At 68.0% G+C, this 16,472-nt stretch overlaps 2 protein-coding genes across 3 annotated transcripts in view; both read right to left on the bottom strand.

The window, feature by feature from the left end:
• SND1 (staphylococcal nuclease and tudor domain containing 1) overlaps positions 1-16,472 on the bottom strand; it is a 141,397-nt gene that overhangs the window by 21,333 nt on the left and 103,592 nt on the right. For both annotated transcript variants that reach the window (XM_075509173.1, XM_075509238.1), the window contains one exon: positions 12,829-12,938. In XM_075509173.1, the coding sequence (XP_075365288.1) occupies positions 12,829-12,938 (110 nt within the window). The remainder of the gene's footprint in view (positions 1-12,828; positions 12,939-16,472) is intronic.
• Positions 9,920-12,722, bottom strand: LOC142412746 (uncharacterized). The gene is made up of 2 exons (XM_075508492.1): positions 10,889-12,722; positions 9,920-10,395 (listed from the first exon to the last, which is right to left on the bottom strand). Exons 1-2 carry the CDS (start codon positions 11,421-11,423, stop codon positions 9,920-9,922), a joined length of 1,011 nt encoding a protein of 336 aa, XP_075364607.1. The 5' UTR covers positions 11,424-12,722.

Raw genomic sequence — 16,472 nt, 5'->3', positions numbered from 1 at the left:
GGTGGGAAGCGGTGGGAAGCGGTGGGAAGCGGTGGGAGGGTCGGTGGAGGCTCTCGCCAGCGGTGCGAGCGGGGCACCCAGCCCCTTGCCATCGCACGGGGCTCCGCGGTGGCACCCCCCGGGGGTCCCCTTGCCCCGATGTCACCGGGCAGCCGTCCCGGGGCCGTGCCCGCCGCGGCAGGCAGCCGTTACAGCCGCCGTTACAGCGGTGTGGGCTCCCAGCCGCTCGGCACACAACTCGACGTGGGGCTCCCGTTAATTATTCTTATTGCTGCGGATATTTTTGGCTCCGGTGCTGCAGATGGGGTTTTTTTTTTTTTTTGTTTTGCAGCTTGGCGGGTTTGCGGCGGCAGCGGCAGCAGCGTGCCATAATGCACCCTGGGACCGGCGCTGCCCGTTGGGCCCCGGCGGGGTTTGGATGCTCTCGGAGGAGGGAGGCGGGAGCGGGGCGATACGCTGGCGCGCAGGAGATTTAAGGACCGGTAATTTAAGGCTCGATTCATCAGAGCACGATAAAAAGCACGTAGGATTTTGGGCCCGACAAATTCCGCGGACGGGGCAATTTTCCGGTACTCCTGGAGGACTGGGCAGCTCCTGCCGGGATCGGTGCGGTGGCCACCACGGCAGAGCATTGCCGGGGTGCCGAGAGGGAGCGTCAGGGGGTGATACCCCCCCCCCATCGCCCGCCTGAGCTGGGGGAGCACCTCGGCACCGCGATCGCAGCGGGGGTCCCGGTGCGGGCGGCTGCGGCACGCGGGGCTACCGGTGCCAGCACGTTGCCTGCACGCGACCGGATTAGCCGAGCGCAGGGCCGCGAGCCATTGATCCTCCCAGAGCGTCGCCGGCAGCACCGCGGCTGCTGCCAGCCCCAACCTCCTCCTGCCCAAAATGAGCCGGGGCCGGTTAGTCACCGGCCCGCTGGCTTCACCTGGCCGGTGAGTCAGCAGCAGCCAGAGCCGCCGGGTTAAAAATATACCCTCAGCCTCCCGGCAGGCAAGACGGCGGGGAGGAATTTGGCTGCTCCTCACCCCCAGCGCGGGTCTCCCCCTCCCTGGGCAGCACACGTGTCCCCGGGCCACCGTGGGAGCCTTGGGGACCACCGCCGGGACCTCCACCCCGCCGGCCGGTGGTCTGGCACCGGCCGCCGCCGCAGCCCGTCCCGGCCTTTTGCTGTGGAGGGTTTTGCCAAGCTCGGTGCCGGGGGAGCGGTGCTCACAGCACGCCTGCCGGTGCCGCCCGAGCGCCCGGGGACGTGGCCGGGAGAGGGTCCCCCTCCCCAGACCGGGGCCTGGGGACCCCTGCCCTGCCCGGGCTGCCTTCCCCGGGCTCTGCCCTCCGGCTGCTCGGCACCAGGGGTCCTGCACGTGGCATCGGGGCCCTCCACCAAATTCCTAGTTACCGCTTTTATTTCTGCGATGTCCCACCCGGTCCCTCTCCCGGCTCGCGAGGAAGAGGAGCCTGCAGCCTCGCAGGGCCGCAGCCCCCCGCCCTGCAGCTCCGTGGGGTCCCTGGGGGCATCCACCCTCCCCGTGGGGCAGAAGGCAGCGGGAAGCTGAATTCGCACGGGTACGGCGGTGCCCGGCAGCGTGTCCCCGTCCCCGTCCTCGCCCGGCGCGACCCTGGGGACATCGCTGCCGCGGCTCCCTGCACGGCGAAGCCCCCGCGGGATCCCGGCTCTGGGGGTGACGGGGACCCCGCACCCCGGCATGGGGTCCCCACGGCCGACATGGAGACCCCCACACGTGGCACGGGAGGAGGAGGAGGATGAACAACAGCGATGGAGGAAAGGGGGTTGGCCCAGGGCTGCACCGGCGGCGCGGCAGCCCCGGCTGGGCGGACGGACGGATGGACAGACGTCCTTGTCAAGATTAAAAATACCCAGCAGCAAGAAGCTGAGCGACGTCCGAGCGGCGGCCACCAGCCCTCCGACACGCCGCCGCTCCCCGCCGGCCGCACGCCACGCGCCGGGCACGCACGGCACCGTCCCCGCTCCAGGCTCCAGGTGGGGAAACTGAGGCACGGCGAGCCCCGCTGCAGCCACCGCGCCGTACTCCAGCTCCCGCGGCAGCACCGTCGGCAGCAAGAGGTGGCTCAGCACCATCCTGCCTCTGCCCTCTCCTCCCCGGCTGCCCAGGCAGCGCCATGGGGCTGTGCCAGCACCGGCTGAGCTGCCGCCACGTGCCAGGCCGCGTTCCTGGTTGCCTTTTTTTTCCCCAAACCTGAACCGCAGACTGCGGCAAGCGCTTTCTTTAAGGGGGAGAGGATTTTATTCGCCGTTCCCCCCCGCCCCCCAAGTAATTAGGATTGCAGCACGGCGGCTGCCGGGCCCATTGGCATAAACAGTTTAGCAACTGCCGCGGCTGCTTTGCATAACGCGCCGCTGCGCCGCACGCCGTCCCCGCCTAATTGGCCTTACGGGTTGGAACCTCCTAAATTGGGTTAACGCCGAAGCGGGTCAGGAGGACGGCACGGTGCCGCCGGCAGCGGCGGTGGGACCCCCCTGTCCCATGCGGGGTCCCCCAGGGCTGGGAAAACCCATCGGCTCCAGGACAGAGCAAGGGCGGCAGCCGGCGGGGTTCGGGGCGCCAGCGCGGTGCGACCGTGGCTCTCCAAAGCTGCGCCGCGACATCCCCGGGCAGCATCCCGGCTTCCGCGTGGCCTCCTCGCCGCGGCCACGTGCCAGCTGCCGCGGCCCGGCTCCTGGAGGTGGAGCGCATCAGTGCCGGGCGAGCGGCTCCCGCGTCGCGCCGGTAAAGCCCGGCGGGACCCCGCGGACGGCTGACGCCGTATAGACGCAAAATAGTCTGCACCTTGGGGAAAGCCGGCAGCCTGGCCGACGTAATTAAATCAGGCACCTTGTCAAAATAAGGCTGCTCATTTGCACAACACGAGCACGAGGGGGGAAGGGGTGGGACGGGGCTCCGGCAACCTTCCCGGCGCTGCCTTGGTGCGGGCGACGGCAGACGCTGAGCTCTCCCATCCAACGCCTGGTGCCACGGAGCATCCCGGTCCTGCCCCGTGCCATGCTCCGCACACCCTCTGTCCCCGTCCCCAGGAGGTGACAGAGCTGGCACGGCCGCGGGACGGCCGCCCCTTGGGCCGTGGCAACCGGCCGGCACCTGGCCGGGCTGTGCCAGGACGTGGCATCCAAAGGCAAGAGCTGCCGCAGCGGCTCCGGCATCACCAAGAGGGGGTTTCAATGGCTTCTGCCGCCCAGAATGACTCCTTCCCGGAGAGGTGCCTTCGAGGGGGGAGCATTAAACCTTGGCAAGGGGCAGTTTTTGCCCACGATTCCATAACCGGTCCCGTTTGCCGACCCCGGGGAGCGTGCCGGCAGGCGGGGGGTGCTCGGGGGGATGCTCGGGGGGCGGGGGGGATGCTCCCAGGGATGCTCTCCCGCTCCGGTCCATGGTCTCCGGCCTCGTTTTTTCTTGAGGAGAAAAAACGGCAAGGAGCCGGGACTGAGACCCGCTGGCAAGGGTTCGTTTAGTTTTTAACGAGCCCTGCCAGCGACGGTCCCTGCCCGTCGCTGGCACGCAGCAGGCAGCGCCGAGGGACAGGCAGGCAGGCAGGGATGCTCTCTGCCCGCTCCGCAGAGCAGCGCCTGCCCCTTCCCAGCTCGGCGCAGAGCTGCGGCCTCCAGGGCTCCCACAAACCGCTGACACAGCAGCTGGAGCCTCTAATTAAAACCATAACGATAAAGGAAAAATGTGGGCTACAAGGCAATCAATACGGGACCAAACCCCCCGCCCCTGCAGGGCTCGGGTTGCTGGGACCCCCGCTCCCGGGGGGATTTACAAAGCCGGTACCGAGACGCTCGCGGCGGGATTAGCAATTCCCCGTGGGGCGAAGCCGGGTCCAGCCCCCCAGGCGGCGGGGGACAGGGAGGGCACAACAAGCACCACAGCGAGGATTTCCCGGCAGATGCCCGGGCGCTGCCCGTCGCTCTTCTCTCCGTCAGCGAGCGGAGGGGTGAAGCGCTACCCGTGACCCCCAGGCTCCTGCGGCAGCCCTAAAATTTGGGGGAAAACGGGGACTCCTCGCCCCGGGCAGGGATGCGGAGGAGAAGGGCTGGGCGGCCACGCTGCCGGGTGCCAGCACCCAGGGGCGAGGGGGGGCCGGGGTGCGCGCAGGAGGGCACCTCCATCCCTGGGTGTCCTGCCCCGGCGGGTGCCGGGTACCAGCGACGGGGAGGGACCGACCCCCCCGGCACCCAGTCGCCCACCCCAAGCCACCAGCAGTCGTTAAGCCCCCTCATCGCCTGCTAATAACGAAGCGGGCTGCCGGCGGCGGCGGCGTGCCCAACGTGCCCCCGGGTGCTGTAAAGGAATAAATCCGCTATTCCACGTAATGGATTGTATATAATGACTGGGAGAGGTCAGCGAAGGAGGCAGTGTCGTTAACAGCACGGAATAATTCCCTTCCTCTTCTCAGCCAGGTCCTCCGAGCCGGCCCCGGGAAGTCTCGGCCGAGCCGCGTGCCGTGCCGGAGCAGCACCGGCTCATCCAGCAGCACCGCCCCGGGCTGCTTTGCTGGCAGAACCGAGCTCCGCACCCTGGGGTTTTCATGGATGTCGGTGCTTGGGGCATCCCCAGCGTGCCGGCAAAGCTGTGGCACTGCGGACAGCACGGCACGGCACGGCACGGTTCTGTGCCGGCACGGTTTTCCAGCTCGCTCCCGCTGCTCCGCTCGGGTGAGCAGGGATGGAAGCGGCTGGTACCACGCCATCATGCCATCCCGGCTTGGGGACTCCATGGAAACATGCCAGCGGTGACCGAGCACCGTGCCGGCACCGCCCCGGGGGTGACACATCGCCTGCGCGCCCGCCACGCCTTTGGGGACAGGGTGTGAACGGGCACACGCAGGCAGAGCCGGGTGCCGTCGTCTCCCAGCCCCCCCGTGCACACCGAGAGCAAACCCCCTCCTCGGAGCTCGTCCCCTGCCAGGTCCGGGATGTCACCTCCTGTCCCTGTCCCCTGCTTCTTGCATTAAAACCTCGCGTTTGAAGCGCACGAGTGAAAGAGGTGAGGGAAAAAAAGGGGAATAAAACATAAAAGGCTCCTTTCTGCTCAGTTCCTGGAGGACTCCGAGCATTTAGCCGAGGAGTTTAAAAGCCTGCCGACCCGGCACGCGCCGGCAGCCGGGATTACGGCGAGAAAACTTTCAAAGGGCCCGAGGGGCTGCGGGGGGACGTGGGCAGGGGAGGAGGGCGAGCAGGCAGCGCCGGCAGCTGCTGGAAGAGGAGATCCAGCCCCCCTGGCCCGGTGCTGCCCGCGCTGCCCGCGCCAGGCCGTGCGCAGGGAGGGCGAGCCGAACGCCAGCCCCGCTCTAAAAATATAGGCCTGACCCTGTTCTAAAATTACCGCTCGGCACCCGCCGCTGGCAGGGAAATCGGCCCCGAGCTGCGGATCCGTCAGCGGGAACGGCTCCCGCCGCACTTCCCGGCTGGAGATTGCTGCATTGCAACAAGAGCCGGGGGCCGGCGGGGGCCGGCGGGGGCCGGTGCAGGCAGCGGAGCGTGCCCGGCGTCCTGGGGCACAGGGGACGTTTTGGGCCCGTTTCCCACGATTACGGCACCGGGGGGGGGGGGGGTTTGCAGGGAGGGTGATGGGGGGGCTGGAGCTGTGACACCCCCCCACGCCCAGCTCCCCACCGGGGAGCCCTATCCGCCGGCCACGCTGTTGGGCCCCACGGCGGTGACGCAGCCAGCGATGGATGGACTGACGATGGGGGATGTCCCCATCATCCGGTTGCCGTGGAAACCGAAGGGAATCACCCTCCGGAGAGCCTCCGTGCAAAACCCCGGGACCCCGCCACGCTCCAGGAAAGCGGCGGGGATGCAGACAAGGGCAGCACCCGTCCCTGCGCCCGGGGAGGGGGCTGCCACCCCGCCGCCCCCCAGGAGGGAGCTGCCGCCGTTTAACAGCCCCACCGTGCCTGGGGACAACCGCGAGGGTGGGTGGGCACCAAACCCCAAAGCCAAGCCAGGGTGGCAACGCCGAGCGGGGTGAGGGGACGCCGTGGCAGGAGCCACCCAGAGCGAATCCGCAACGAAGGTGCCCATCACCCTCTCCTCTCCCCGGCAGCTCCCTGGGATCGCAGCCTTAATCCTCCTCGGGGGATTTTTTTATTTATTCCAGCCACCCTATTTAGCCGCCGTCCTCAGAGGAAGGATTAAGCCGCTGCAGTCTCGGGGCACTTGGCTGCTGCGCCCTGCGGGCGCCGTGGAATTTGGGGGTTCTTCCAGCCAACGGCCCGCGGGCAGAGGGGTACAGGCAGACACCTACCCCGCCGCCAGCCAGGCACCACGCGTACCTCGCCCCGGCTCAGAGAGAAGGGTCCGGGGAACGTCCCCGAGGGCCGTTCGGGTCCCGGCCCCCCGCAGAGGCTCCACCGAAACGCCGCGGATCCCACCCCGGCTGCACCCCGAAACACGGAGCTGGCAGCGCGGGGCTCGTCCTGCCCTTGCCCCAGCTGCGGGAGGGCGGTGCCGGTGCCCGACGCCTCTCGGCCGTGCCACGCTGGCTTTGCGAGCCGCTGATTAAGGCGTGAGCCAAACCAGACCCCTCTGTCCCCCGGGAGCCCCGGCATCGCCTGCCCAGCCCAGATGAAAAGCAGCAGCAGCAGCAGCAGCGTGGCAGCGGGCTCAACCGTCCCGGTGCTACCGGCATCGTGCTCCTCCCGGGCTGGCGATGCCCGGCACAAGCGGGAGGAGCGGGGTGAGACCCGCAGCAGCCACCGCCACGTGCCACATCCATCACAGGCTGGGGGTCGAAGCCGGCACCCTTCTTGCAGCACCACGGGAGGGGACGGTCCCATCACCGCCACCCCACCCCGGGGTGGGGGGCTGCCCGCCTGGGGGGACAGAGGGGCTGCCCGGAGCACAGCCCCCGCCCCGGTGCCTGCCAGTGCCGAGACCCCACTCGGCTCAGCCCGGGCAGCGGCGAGCCGGCAGCTGCGGCTTTGTTAGAGCCCCGATCGAAATTCCACGTGCATCGAGGCCAGATGGGGCGAAACACTGAAGGGGTCGACGCAGGAAGGAGAGACGCAGCCGGGGAGGCAGCGAAGCCGAGGGCGGGGGGCAGGCGCCCGTGCCGTGCCGTCCCGGCCGCCCGCGGCACCCGTTGTGCCCCCCACGGCCAGCTCGGGACCCCGGGGCAGCCGCCTGCCCCGCGGGGCTGAGGGGTCCTGGGGGGCCGCGAAAGCCACGACGGCAGTTTCCCCCCGCCGACGGGCAGAGGCGGGCAGGACCCCCCAGGAGCAGGCAGGAGGCGGGCAGGCGGGCGAGCAAGCGTAATGGGATGTGACAGGCCCTGGCTGGTGCGGTGGTGAGCGCCGGCTGAGCCGGAGCCTCCAGGATGTGCTAAGGAAGCAGAGCGATGCCCCTGGGACGCGGGTCAGCAGTTTACAGCAGCCGAGCGCACGCCGCAAGACGCCGAGGAGGGACGGTGACGCCTGCCACGTCCCCACGCACACCAACCCCCCCAGCTGGCTGCGGTGCCCTGCAGCTGCCGCCACATCTGCACCAGTGCCCACATCTGCATCTGCAGCCACAGCTGCATCCGTGCCTACATCTGCATCCGTGCCACGACTGCATCTGCAGCCACATCTGCATCCACATCTGCATTTGTGCCCACATCTGCATCCATGCCACAACCGCATCTGCAGCCACAACTGCATCTGCAGCCACAGCTGCATCCGCAGCCACATCTGCATCTGCAGCCACATCTGCATCCGTGCCCACATCTGCATCCGCAGCCATATGTGCATCTGCAGCCACATCTGCATCCGCAGCCACATCTGCAGCCACAGCTGCATGTGCATCAACATCTGCATCTGTACCCACATCTGCATCCGCAGCCACATCTGCATCCGTGCCCACATCTGCATCCGTGCCCACAACTGCACCAGTGCCTACACCTGCATCCATGCCACAACTGCAGCTGCAGCCACATCTGCATCCGTGCCCATAACTGCATCAGTGCCCACATCCGCAGCCGCAGGCCGGTCCCCGTCCGGGATGACCTCGGTTCCCATCGGCACCCCCGTCCCCTGCCCGGTGCCACGCGGCAGCCGCAGCCTGCGAGGCACCGGGATGCGGCCGCGCGCTCCCGGGGCCGGGTGCCATCCTGCACCCACGTGTGTCTGCGGTGGAGAGGGGTGAAGCGGGGAGGCGCAGCGCAGGCAGAGCAGCGTGGCCCGGGCAGCCCTGTCCTCACGCTCGGGGGCTCGGCAAGGGGACGGTGACGCTTGGCAGGAGGAGGAGGAGGAGGAGGAGGAGGAGGAGGAGGAGGAGGAGGCCGGGGGAAACCAGGCCATGGCGCAGAGGCTGAGCGTGCACGAGTGGAGAAACCCCTCGCTGCATCGCCACCGCCCGCGCTCTGCCGGGGAGATGGCAGCTCATCTGCTCCCTGCTCCTGCCCCAGCCCCCCCATTCCTGCCCCAGCCCCCCATTCCTGCCCCAGCCCCCCCATTCCTGCCCCAGCTCCCTGGGACAGGGCAAGAGGAAGGTGCCGCCTCTCCACGTGCAACCCCGCACCGGCACCACGGCGGGTCCGTACCCCGCGCCAGGAGCCCCCCGCTTGCCTGGGGGGGCTCTTTTAGTCACGCTGGGATTTAAGCGGCAGCACTTAAACCCCCCCGAAAGGGAAGGGCACCCCCCGCACCTGGGTGGCAGCTGCATTTCCGCACGAGCCGGTGGAGGAACCCCTGTGCCGAGCAGCCGCCGGCACCGGATCCCGCCATCCGCCGCCGCAAACGGCTGCACCTCAACCGAGCAAGGGTCTGTGCGGTCAAGGGGGGCCGAGCTCCCGCACCCCCCGGCCACGGCGGGGAGGAGGCGAAGCCGAGCCCGGTGACAACAGCTAATTTAAACGGAGCGAGGAATTACCGACGGCACCGATGCGAGGGTGTAAATATAGCCGGGGAAGGGAAGGGGTGAGAGCAGGGAAGAGCAAAGTCATCTGTGCATAAATCGCAGAGTTTTATCTTGACAGTCACTCGGGGAGATGGCTAAAGGCTGCGGAGGGCATTTTTCATCCTATATTGAAATTATGAATCACGGCGTAATTACACAAAATGGATCTCGCGCTCCGGTGACACAGAAGTTTCAATCAGAGAAGTTGCATGAGTTAGTGAATTTTAATATCAAGAGACCTTAATGAGAGCGCATTAAAACCAGGGGGGGAGGCAGAGACAGGAGGCAGGTTCGCCGCGAATGCCTGCGCACGCTCGGCAGCCCGCATCCGGCATCGTCCCCCCTGGACCCGGCCTCGCCTGCGGCACGCGGCCACGGCGCTTGCATTTCCCTGGGAGAATCGGCAGGAAGAGCACAAAGCGGCACCCAAACCTGCCACCCTCGAGAGCAGCCGGGAGCTGCCCGTCCCTCCTGCTGGGAATGCCGGCCGGCGGTGCCCGGCACGCAGCTCGCCGGGCGCCTGGATACTTTCTCCTTCAGAAGATCAAAAGAAAGTAATTTACAGTTTTTCAGCTGAGAAGATAAAGCTGCTTCCCTGCAGGGCAATTTATGTAATTATTATTAGCCGAGGCCGTGCAAGGTCGTCCGCCGCTCCCTCCAAGGAGGGCCCTGCCGGCGCTGCCAGAAGCCCGCCTGCGGACGGGCCTCGCACCGGTGCCGTGAAGGTGCTGCGTCGGCCCTGCCGCCCACGGCAGCTCCGGCATTTGCCGCGCATCTGCCGCGCAGCCACCGCGCATCCATCACACGCGCGCGCCGCGCAGCCACCGCGCGTTCGTCACGCGTCCGCCGCGCAGCCACCGTGCGTCCGTCACGCGTCCGCCGCGCAGCCACCACGCGTCTGCCGTGCACCCGCCGTGCATCTGCCGCGCGTCCCCTCTGCGTCTGCCACGTCCACCAGGCATCTGCTGGGCAGCTGCTGTGGATCTGCCTCACATCGACCACTCAGCCACCGTGCTTCTGCCGTGCAGCCGCCACGCGTCCGCTGTGCGGCCGCCCTGCACCCGTCCTGCATCCGCTGTGCGTCTGCCATGCATCCGCCATGCATTCACTGTGCAGCTGCCATGCATCCACCATGCATTCGCTGTGCATCCGCTGTGCATCCACTGTGCATCCGCCATGCATCCGCCCTGCATCCGCTGTGCATTTGCTGTGCATCTGCCATGCATCTGCTGTGCATCCACTGTGCATCCGCCATGCATCCGCCCTGCATCTGCTGTGCATCTGCTGTGCAACCGCCACACATCCTCCGTGCATCCACTGTGCTTCTGCTGTGCAACCCCATGCAAACGCTGTGCATCCGCCGTGCATCCACCACGCATCTGCCCTGCCTCCACCCTGCATCTGCCATGCATCTGCTGTGCATCCGCTGCGCTTCCACCGTGCATTCACCCTGCATCCGCTGCGCATCCGCCATGCATCTGCTGTGGATCTACCCTGCATCCACCCTGCATTTGCTGTACATCCACTGTGCATCTACCATGCATCCACTCTTCATCTGCTGTGCATCTGCTGTGCACCCGCTGTGCATTCACCCTTCATCTGCTGTGCATCCGCTGTGCATTCACCGTGCATCCGCCGTGCATCTGCTGTGCATCCACCATGCATCCACCATGCATCTGCTGTGCATCCACCATGCATCCACCATGCATCTGCTGTGCATCCACTGTGCATTCACTGCATCCACTGTGCATTCACCCTGTATCCACTGTGCATCCACCCTGCATCCACCATGCATCTGCTGTGCATCCACCATGCATCCATCCTTCATCTGCTGTGCATCCGCTCTGCATCCGCTGTGCATTCACCCTTCATCTGCTGTGCATCCGCTGTGCATTCACCCTGTATCTGCTGTGCATCCACCCTGCATCTGCTGTGCGTCTGCCGTGCATTCACCCTGCACCCGCCCTGCACCCGCCCTGCGCCACAGCTCCGCGGAGAGCAAAGCAAAGCGCTGCAGAGGACTTGGAGCTGCTCTGACTGCCCCCTTGGCACACCCCATCTGCTCGGAGGGCCCCGATACAGCTCTACCCCGCTGGCGCACCCCCTTTGCACGGGGGGCAGGGGGAAAGGCCCCCCCCCAAAGCGGAGAGGCAGGGTGGGGGACAGGCAGCGTGGCACTCGGCCGCTGCCCCCGGGACGGCTGCAGACCCCCGCAGCCCACCGCAGCCCGTTCCCGGCACCCTCCTGCTCCGCTGGCAGGCACCGGAGCCGAACTCCGCTCCACCGCGGGGCCGCACCGGGGCGGGCAGGCGCCGAGCACAGCTCTCCGGCCAGGCCAGGCACCGCGGGGCGGGGGGACGCTGCTCACCGCTCCCCCAGGGCTGGCCGCGGCTGCCGTGGAGGGGGATAGGGCCGGCAGCCCTCGCCATAACGGGTTCCTCACCCAATTTAAACCGAACGGCTGGGAACGGGCATAAAGGGCAGCGATGCGCAGCGCATCCATCATCCCGGGCTGCCCCTTCCCACCGGAGCTCTCCCCTGCTCCAGGCGGTCCCGGAGGCGGACGAGCCCTCGCCGAGGCCCCGTTTGCCCCGTTTGCAGCCCAACCCGCCGCAGGGTGGGTCCCTCCTCATCCTCAAGGCAGCGGCAAACCTCCCTGCCCGGGTGACGGAGCCCCCCCGGCACGGCCGCACGCCGCGTCCTGCTTCCTCTGCACTTTCCTTTTCTGCAAGCATCATCTCTCTGCTCGCCTGGTTTTTGCAGGCGTCATTCGCCAGGTGCTTTTCGGGGTCACCGCTTTTCCACAGCCTCGCCGGGACGCGCGCAGCAGCTTCGCCCGGCGCCCGGCAGGACGTGGCCCCCTTTGCAAAGCTGCGGCTGCGGCTGCGGGATCGGGGAGAGCAGGAGATGTCCAGCCTGCGCAGCGCAGCCCGGCCTGGCTCCCACCGCAGAGGTGGGGGGGTTTGGGGGCCGGAACCAGGTCCCCAGTCCTCCCCAGTCCTCCCCAGTCCTCCCCAGTCCTCCTTGGTGTGGGACTGGCAGCGCGGAGGAGTGCGAAGGCAGGGCCACGCCAGCCAAGCGCAGCGTTACCAGAGCCACAGCCACCATCATGTTCAGAGCAGAGACCGTGATTCAATATCGATTTCCACCAAAAATAATAAAACAAAACAAAACAAAATAAAATAAAAGGGGAGCGCCGTCCCCACCTGTCCCCCGCCCGGCGCTGCTGCCGAGAGAAGCTGCCGATCGCCTTTTCCCATCGCTGCCTTCAGCGAGGGGAGATTTAGGGGCAGAGTAAACACGACGCCTCGGCGATTTACGGACTGGCTGCAAACGCCCGGGGATGCTCTCGGTATCACCCGGTGCGTAACGGCCGGCGGCATGCGGCTCCCGCCCGCCGCGGGAACGGCGCAGCCCCCGAGCAGTGCCGGGGCCCCGCAGGGACGGGGGTCCCACGGGCACCGCTCTGCCCTGGCAGCCCCCAGGCACGGCCAGCTGCACCACCCCAGCTCTGAGCCCCGCACGCCGGGGCGTTGCCGGGATCCGGCCCCGGCGCTGCGGCGAAACCGCGATGCGCCAACACGAGACCCTTGGAGAGGAGAGCGGGGCCAAACCCGGCCCCGGCAGTGGAACCGCAGGAGGCTTTGCCAGCGCCGCAAGCCGGGTCCACGCGGCTTTTTCCGGAGCACCAAACCACTTGCAGAGAGCGGGGACGAGGCGGCCGCGGCTCAGCAGCGCGGTGCAGCCGGAGCACGGCGTCCAGCGCCGGGGGAAGCTCCCGCTGCCCCTTGCCTTTGCTCGCGGCCTTTTGGCGAGACCCGCGCCCCACGGGCATCGCCAGCCCCTCCCGCCCTGGCACTGAGCCGGCGTGCCGCAGCCCCCCAGCCCCTGCGCCGGCGAGCATCCCCTACCTCTCGCTGCAGCACCAGCTCCTTGGTGAAGTGCGTGGCCTCCTCGCTGAAGGGCTCACCCTCCTGGACCAGCCCAGGCAGGTTCCTGGCTCCCCGGGGACATTCGATGCCTGCGGGAGGAAGAGGAGGAAGAGGAGGTTGAGGTGCTTGGAGGAGGCCAGCGGTCACCTGCGTGCCGTTGCTGGGGACGTCACCTGAAAGAAACGTTTCGGGGACGAAAGGGGCTGCCAGAGCCCAGGCGGGATGTGACCAGCTCCTGGGGCACAGGAGCGTCCCCACTGCTGGCACTTCCCTGGCAGCGGGGCAGGGAAAGCCTGGGACAGCCCTGGGGCCAGCAGGGATGGGGACACGGGGACGAGCAGGGGAAGAGCCAGCAGGGATGGGGACACGGGGATGAGCAGGGGAAGAGCCAGCAGGGATGGGGACACGGGGACGAGCAGGGGAAGAGCCAGCAGGGATGGGGACACGGGGATGAGCAGGGGAAGAGCCAGCAGGGATGGGGACATGGGGACGAGCAGGGGAAGAGCCAGCAGGGATGGGGACACGGGGACGAGCTCCCTGGGGAGGACTCCCTGCTCCGTCCCAGGCTGGGGGCAGGGAGGAGCCCCTGTCCCTGTCCCCTGTCCCCAAACCACCCACCCTGCCAGAGGAGTCGCCTCGCCTGGGTCTCTCCCTGCGGCAGCCAGCCTCGCCGGGGGGTTTCGGGGACCCCAGGGTGCAGCTGGGGTGCAACACCCCACCCACGCCATGGCACGGGGAGCCCCAGGCTCCCCCGACCACACAGAGACCATCAACCCCCCCGTGGCGCAGACCCCGCAGCACCGGAGGCACCAGCTGTGCAAGGTCCCCCCGTGCAAGGCCCCGTGCAAGGTCCCGTGCAAGGTCCCGTGCAAGATCCCCCCGTGCAAGGTCCCCCCGTGCAAGATCCCCCCGTGCAAAGCCCCCCCAGGCAAGGTCCCCTGCAGAGCAGCACCCCAGGGCACCGTGGGGAGCCGCCGTGGGGGAGCCGGCAGGACCCCCAGCTGCCCTGACAGCCGTGCGTGGTCCTGGCTGGCGTGGTTACGAACCGTACCAGCCGCCTGTGCCGGTAACTCTGGCCGAGAGCCCCTGGTAAGCGGGTGTTAATTCTGCCGTATCCGTACAGCCACGGAGGCAGGTCGAGCCCCGGCCCCGTGAGCCGTCCTTAAAAATTAAAATACTTATAAAACCAGGAGGGAAGGAGGCCGAGCGCTGCGGCGGTCGCACCGGACCACGTCCGGACCCCCACACCCGGACCCCCTCTCTCCCTGACTCAGTTTCCCCACCTGCAAGCTGAGGTAACCGCCCCAGGCTCCCCTTTGGCAAACTGCTGCCAGCACCGGCGGGGGCACAGATTATTAAACTGGGAAGTCCTGCATTATTAATTTTATTTTACATAATTCGTTATTAATGAAGTGCCGGGAATTACACTTAGCGGCTGTCTGAGCGCTCGGTCTGTGACGGAGCAGCAATTCTCACGTCTCGGTGAGGGAGGTGGGAGGGAAAACGCACCGCGAGGCTCAGCCCGGCGCTCGCGGCACAGCTGACGGCAAAGGGAATCGGGGACCTCGCCGGCCCTGCCATCGACCGGGGACACCGCAGAAAGGGAAAGGGAAAGCAGGCCAGCTGATTAATGATGTCTGCCCCTCGCTTGTCACGTCCCCAGAGCACCGCAGTAAACCACACGGCCCGGCCAGCCCTGCGGTGACAAGGTGCTGTGTCCCCAGGGCGCCGGGTTTGCCGTGAGCACCGGCTGCAGCGATGCCGCTGTCACCCCGGGGGGCACAGGGGACGTGAACCCCCCCTGGGAGCAGCCGCTAAGCGCCGGGAGCCCACCCTGCAGTCGCAAGGTCCCCGTGTCACCAGATCCCCGTGTCACCAGGTCCCCATGTCACCGGTGACGGCAGCCCCGGTGACTCCGGCGTGCCTGTTACCGGCGGCTGAGGGGTTTCCGAGGTCCGGCGGCGTGTGGACCCCTGGCTGCGCCAGGGACCGGGTGGCTGGTTTTGGCACCAGGGCGGCCGGAGCGGTGGCACCCCCCATGTGGGTCAGCCCCACACCGCCGGCCCCACACGGCCGGCACTGCACCGCCAGCACCGCACCGGGCTGCACCACCAAACCCGGGAAGGGAGATCGGCTCGCGCTTAAGCAGTTAATTAACAATTTCCAAAGCGCTGCTTTTGCACATCACCGAAGCGCTGAGCTCTCCTCCAGCGGCGCCCGACGCAGGTGGAGGGAACCCCGCGCCCGCCGCCCCCCCGAGCCCCCCGAGCCGGGGAACCGGCGCAGGCTCACCGCACGGCGCGGGCACGGAGGATGAGAAGCGCCCGGTGAAACCAAGGCTCCCTGCTCGGCGACCGAGCTCACGATTAAAACGGGTGATTTGCATCACTCGAAATTAAACCCCTGCCCCGGGGGCAGTGGCGGGGGGGGGGGGGGGGCTAGAGGGGAGGGAGGCTGCGGGACCCCCGGCTCCCCCCGAGGCTCTCCCCGCTGCATCGCTCCTGGGAGAGGCACGGCCACCCCAGCTGGGACCGGCGGGGTCCCCGGCTGCTTGCGGGCCCTGCAGCAGCCGGGGGGGGGTGGGGGGGGTTACCCCCCGCCTCAGCACCACAGAGCACCCACAGAAGGAGCCTGGTGCATGGGGAAGCCGCCCCCCGCCCCCCGGCTCTGCTCCGGCTCCCCGTGGGACCCCGCCGAGGCGGGGCCATGGCTGCAGCCTGGAGGACGTGTCGCCATCCCCGTCGCCGTCCCTATCGCACCCCCATCCCCGTCCCTGTCCCTGTCGTATCCCCGTCCTCATCCTCATCCCCGTCCGTGTTGCATCCCATTCCCCGCTTCCATCCCTGTCGTATCCCCATCCTCATCCTTGTCCCCATCCTTGTCCCATCCCCGTCCCCTCCACCCAACCCACCCCCCCACCGTCGCCATCACCGCGACACCAAAGCCCGGTGCCGGTGTCTGGCAAAACCCCCTTTTCCCCCTCTTTCCCACCCCGCTCCTCCGCGCTGTCTCCGAGGGAAGCGAGACGTGTCCGGGGAATCTGGAGTTTCGCTGCCGCGGCAGGGCAGGCAGCTGCCAGCCCCCGGCCCTGCCCGCGCCCCACCCGGCCGGGCCCCCCCGAGCGAGGGGACCCCCCGTCCCTGCCCGCGCCCCCCCGCCTCGGTGGCATTGACATCCCCCGCCCCGAAAAACAGGGTGAGAAAGGAAGATTTTTGGAAACGCGGCAAAATGTGGGGTGGGGAGAGCGGGCAATCCCGTGTTCTTCGTTACCGAGCTGGAAACCGGCAGCCTGGTAACCAAGCGCGCCGGCGGCTGGAGGGCTGGGAGGCTCCCCCCAAGCGGGGTGACCCCAGGAGCACCCGGACCCTCCCGCGGTGCAGCCAAGGGGACCCTGGGCAGGTCCCTGGGGAGAGGGGACCCCCTCCAGCCCGGGGGCTGCAGGCAGGGGAGGGGGGACAGGCTTTCGGTGGCAGCCCCCCAGCTCCCGGACCCCGAACCGGGCCGGCACCGGCTGCACCGTGCACGGAGCTGACAGACGGACCCCGGTTGTGAGCGGGAGGAAGGAGCGGAGACGCATCTCCTCCTCCTCCTCCTCCTCCTCCCAGCACGCTGGCACCGGGCAG

The sequence above is a fragment of the Mycteria americana genome, chromosome 1, assembly GCF_035582795.1.
Source record: "Mycteria americana isolate JAX WOST 10 ecotype Jacksonville Zoo and Gardens chromosome 1, USCA_MyAme_1.0, whole genome shotgun sequence".
Taxonomy (NCBI): domain Eukaryota; kingdom Metazoa; phylum Chordata; class Aves; order Ciconiiformes; family Ciconiidae; genus Mycteria; species Mycteria americana.
Note: the sequence above shows the minus strand (reverse complement) of the source record. Positions and strands in the feature narration are given on the sequence as shown.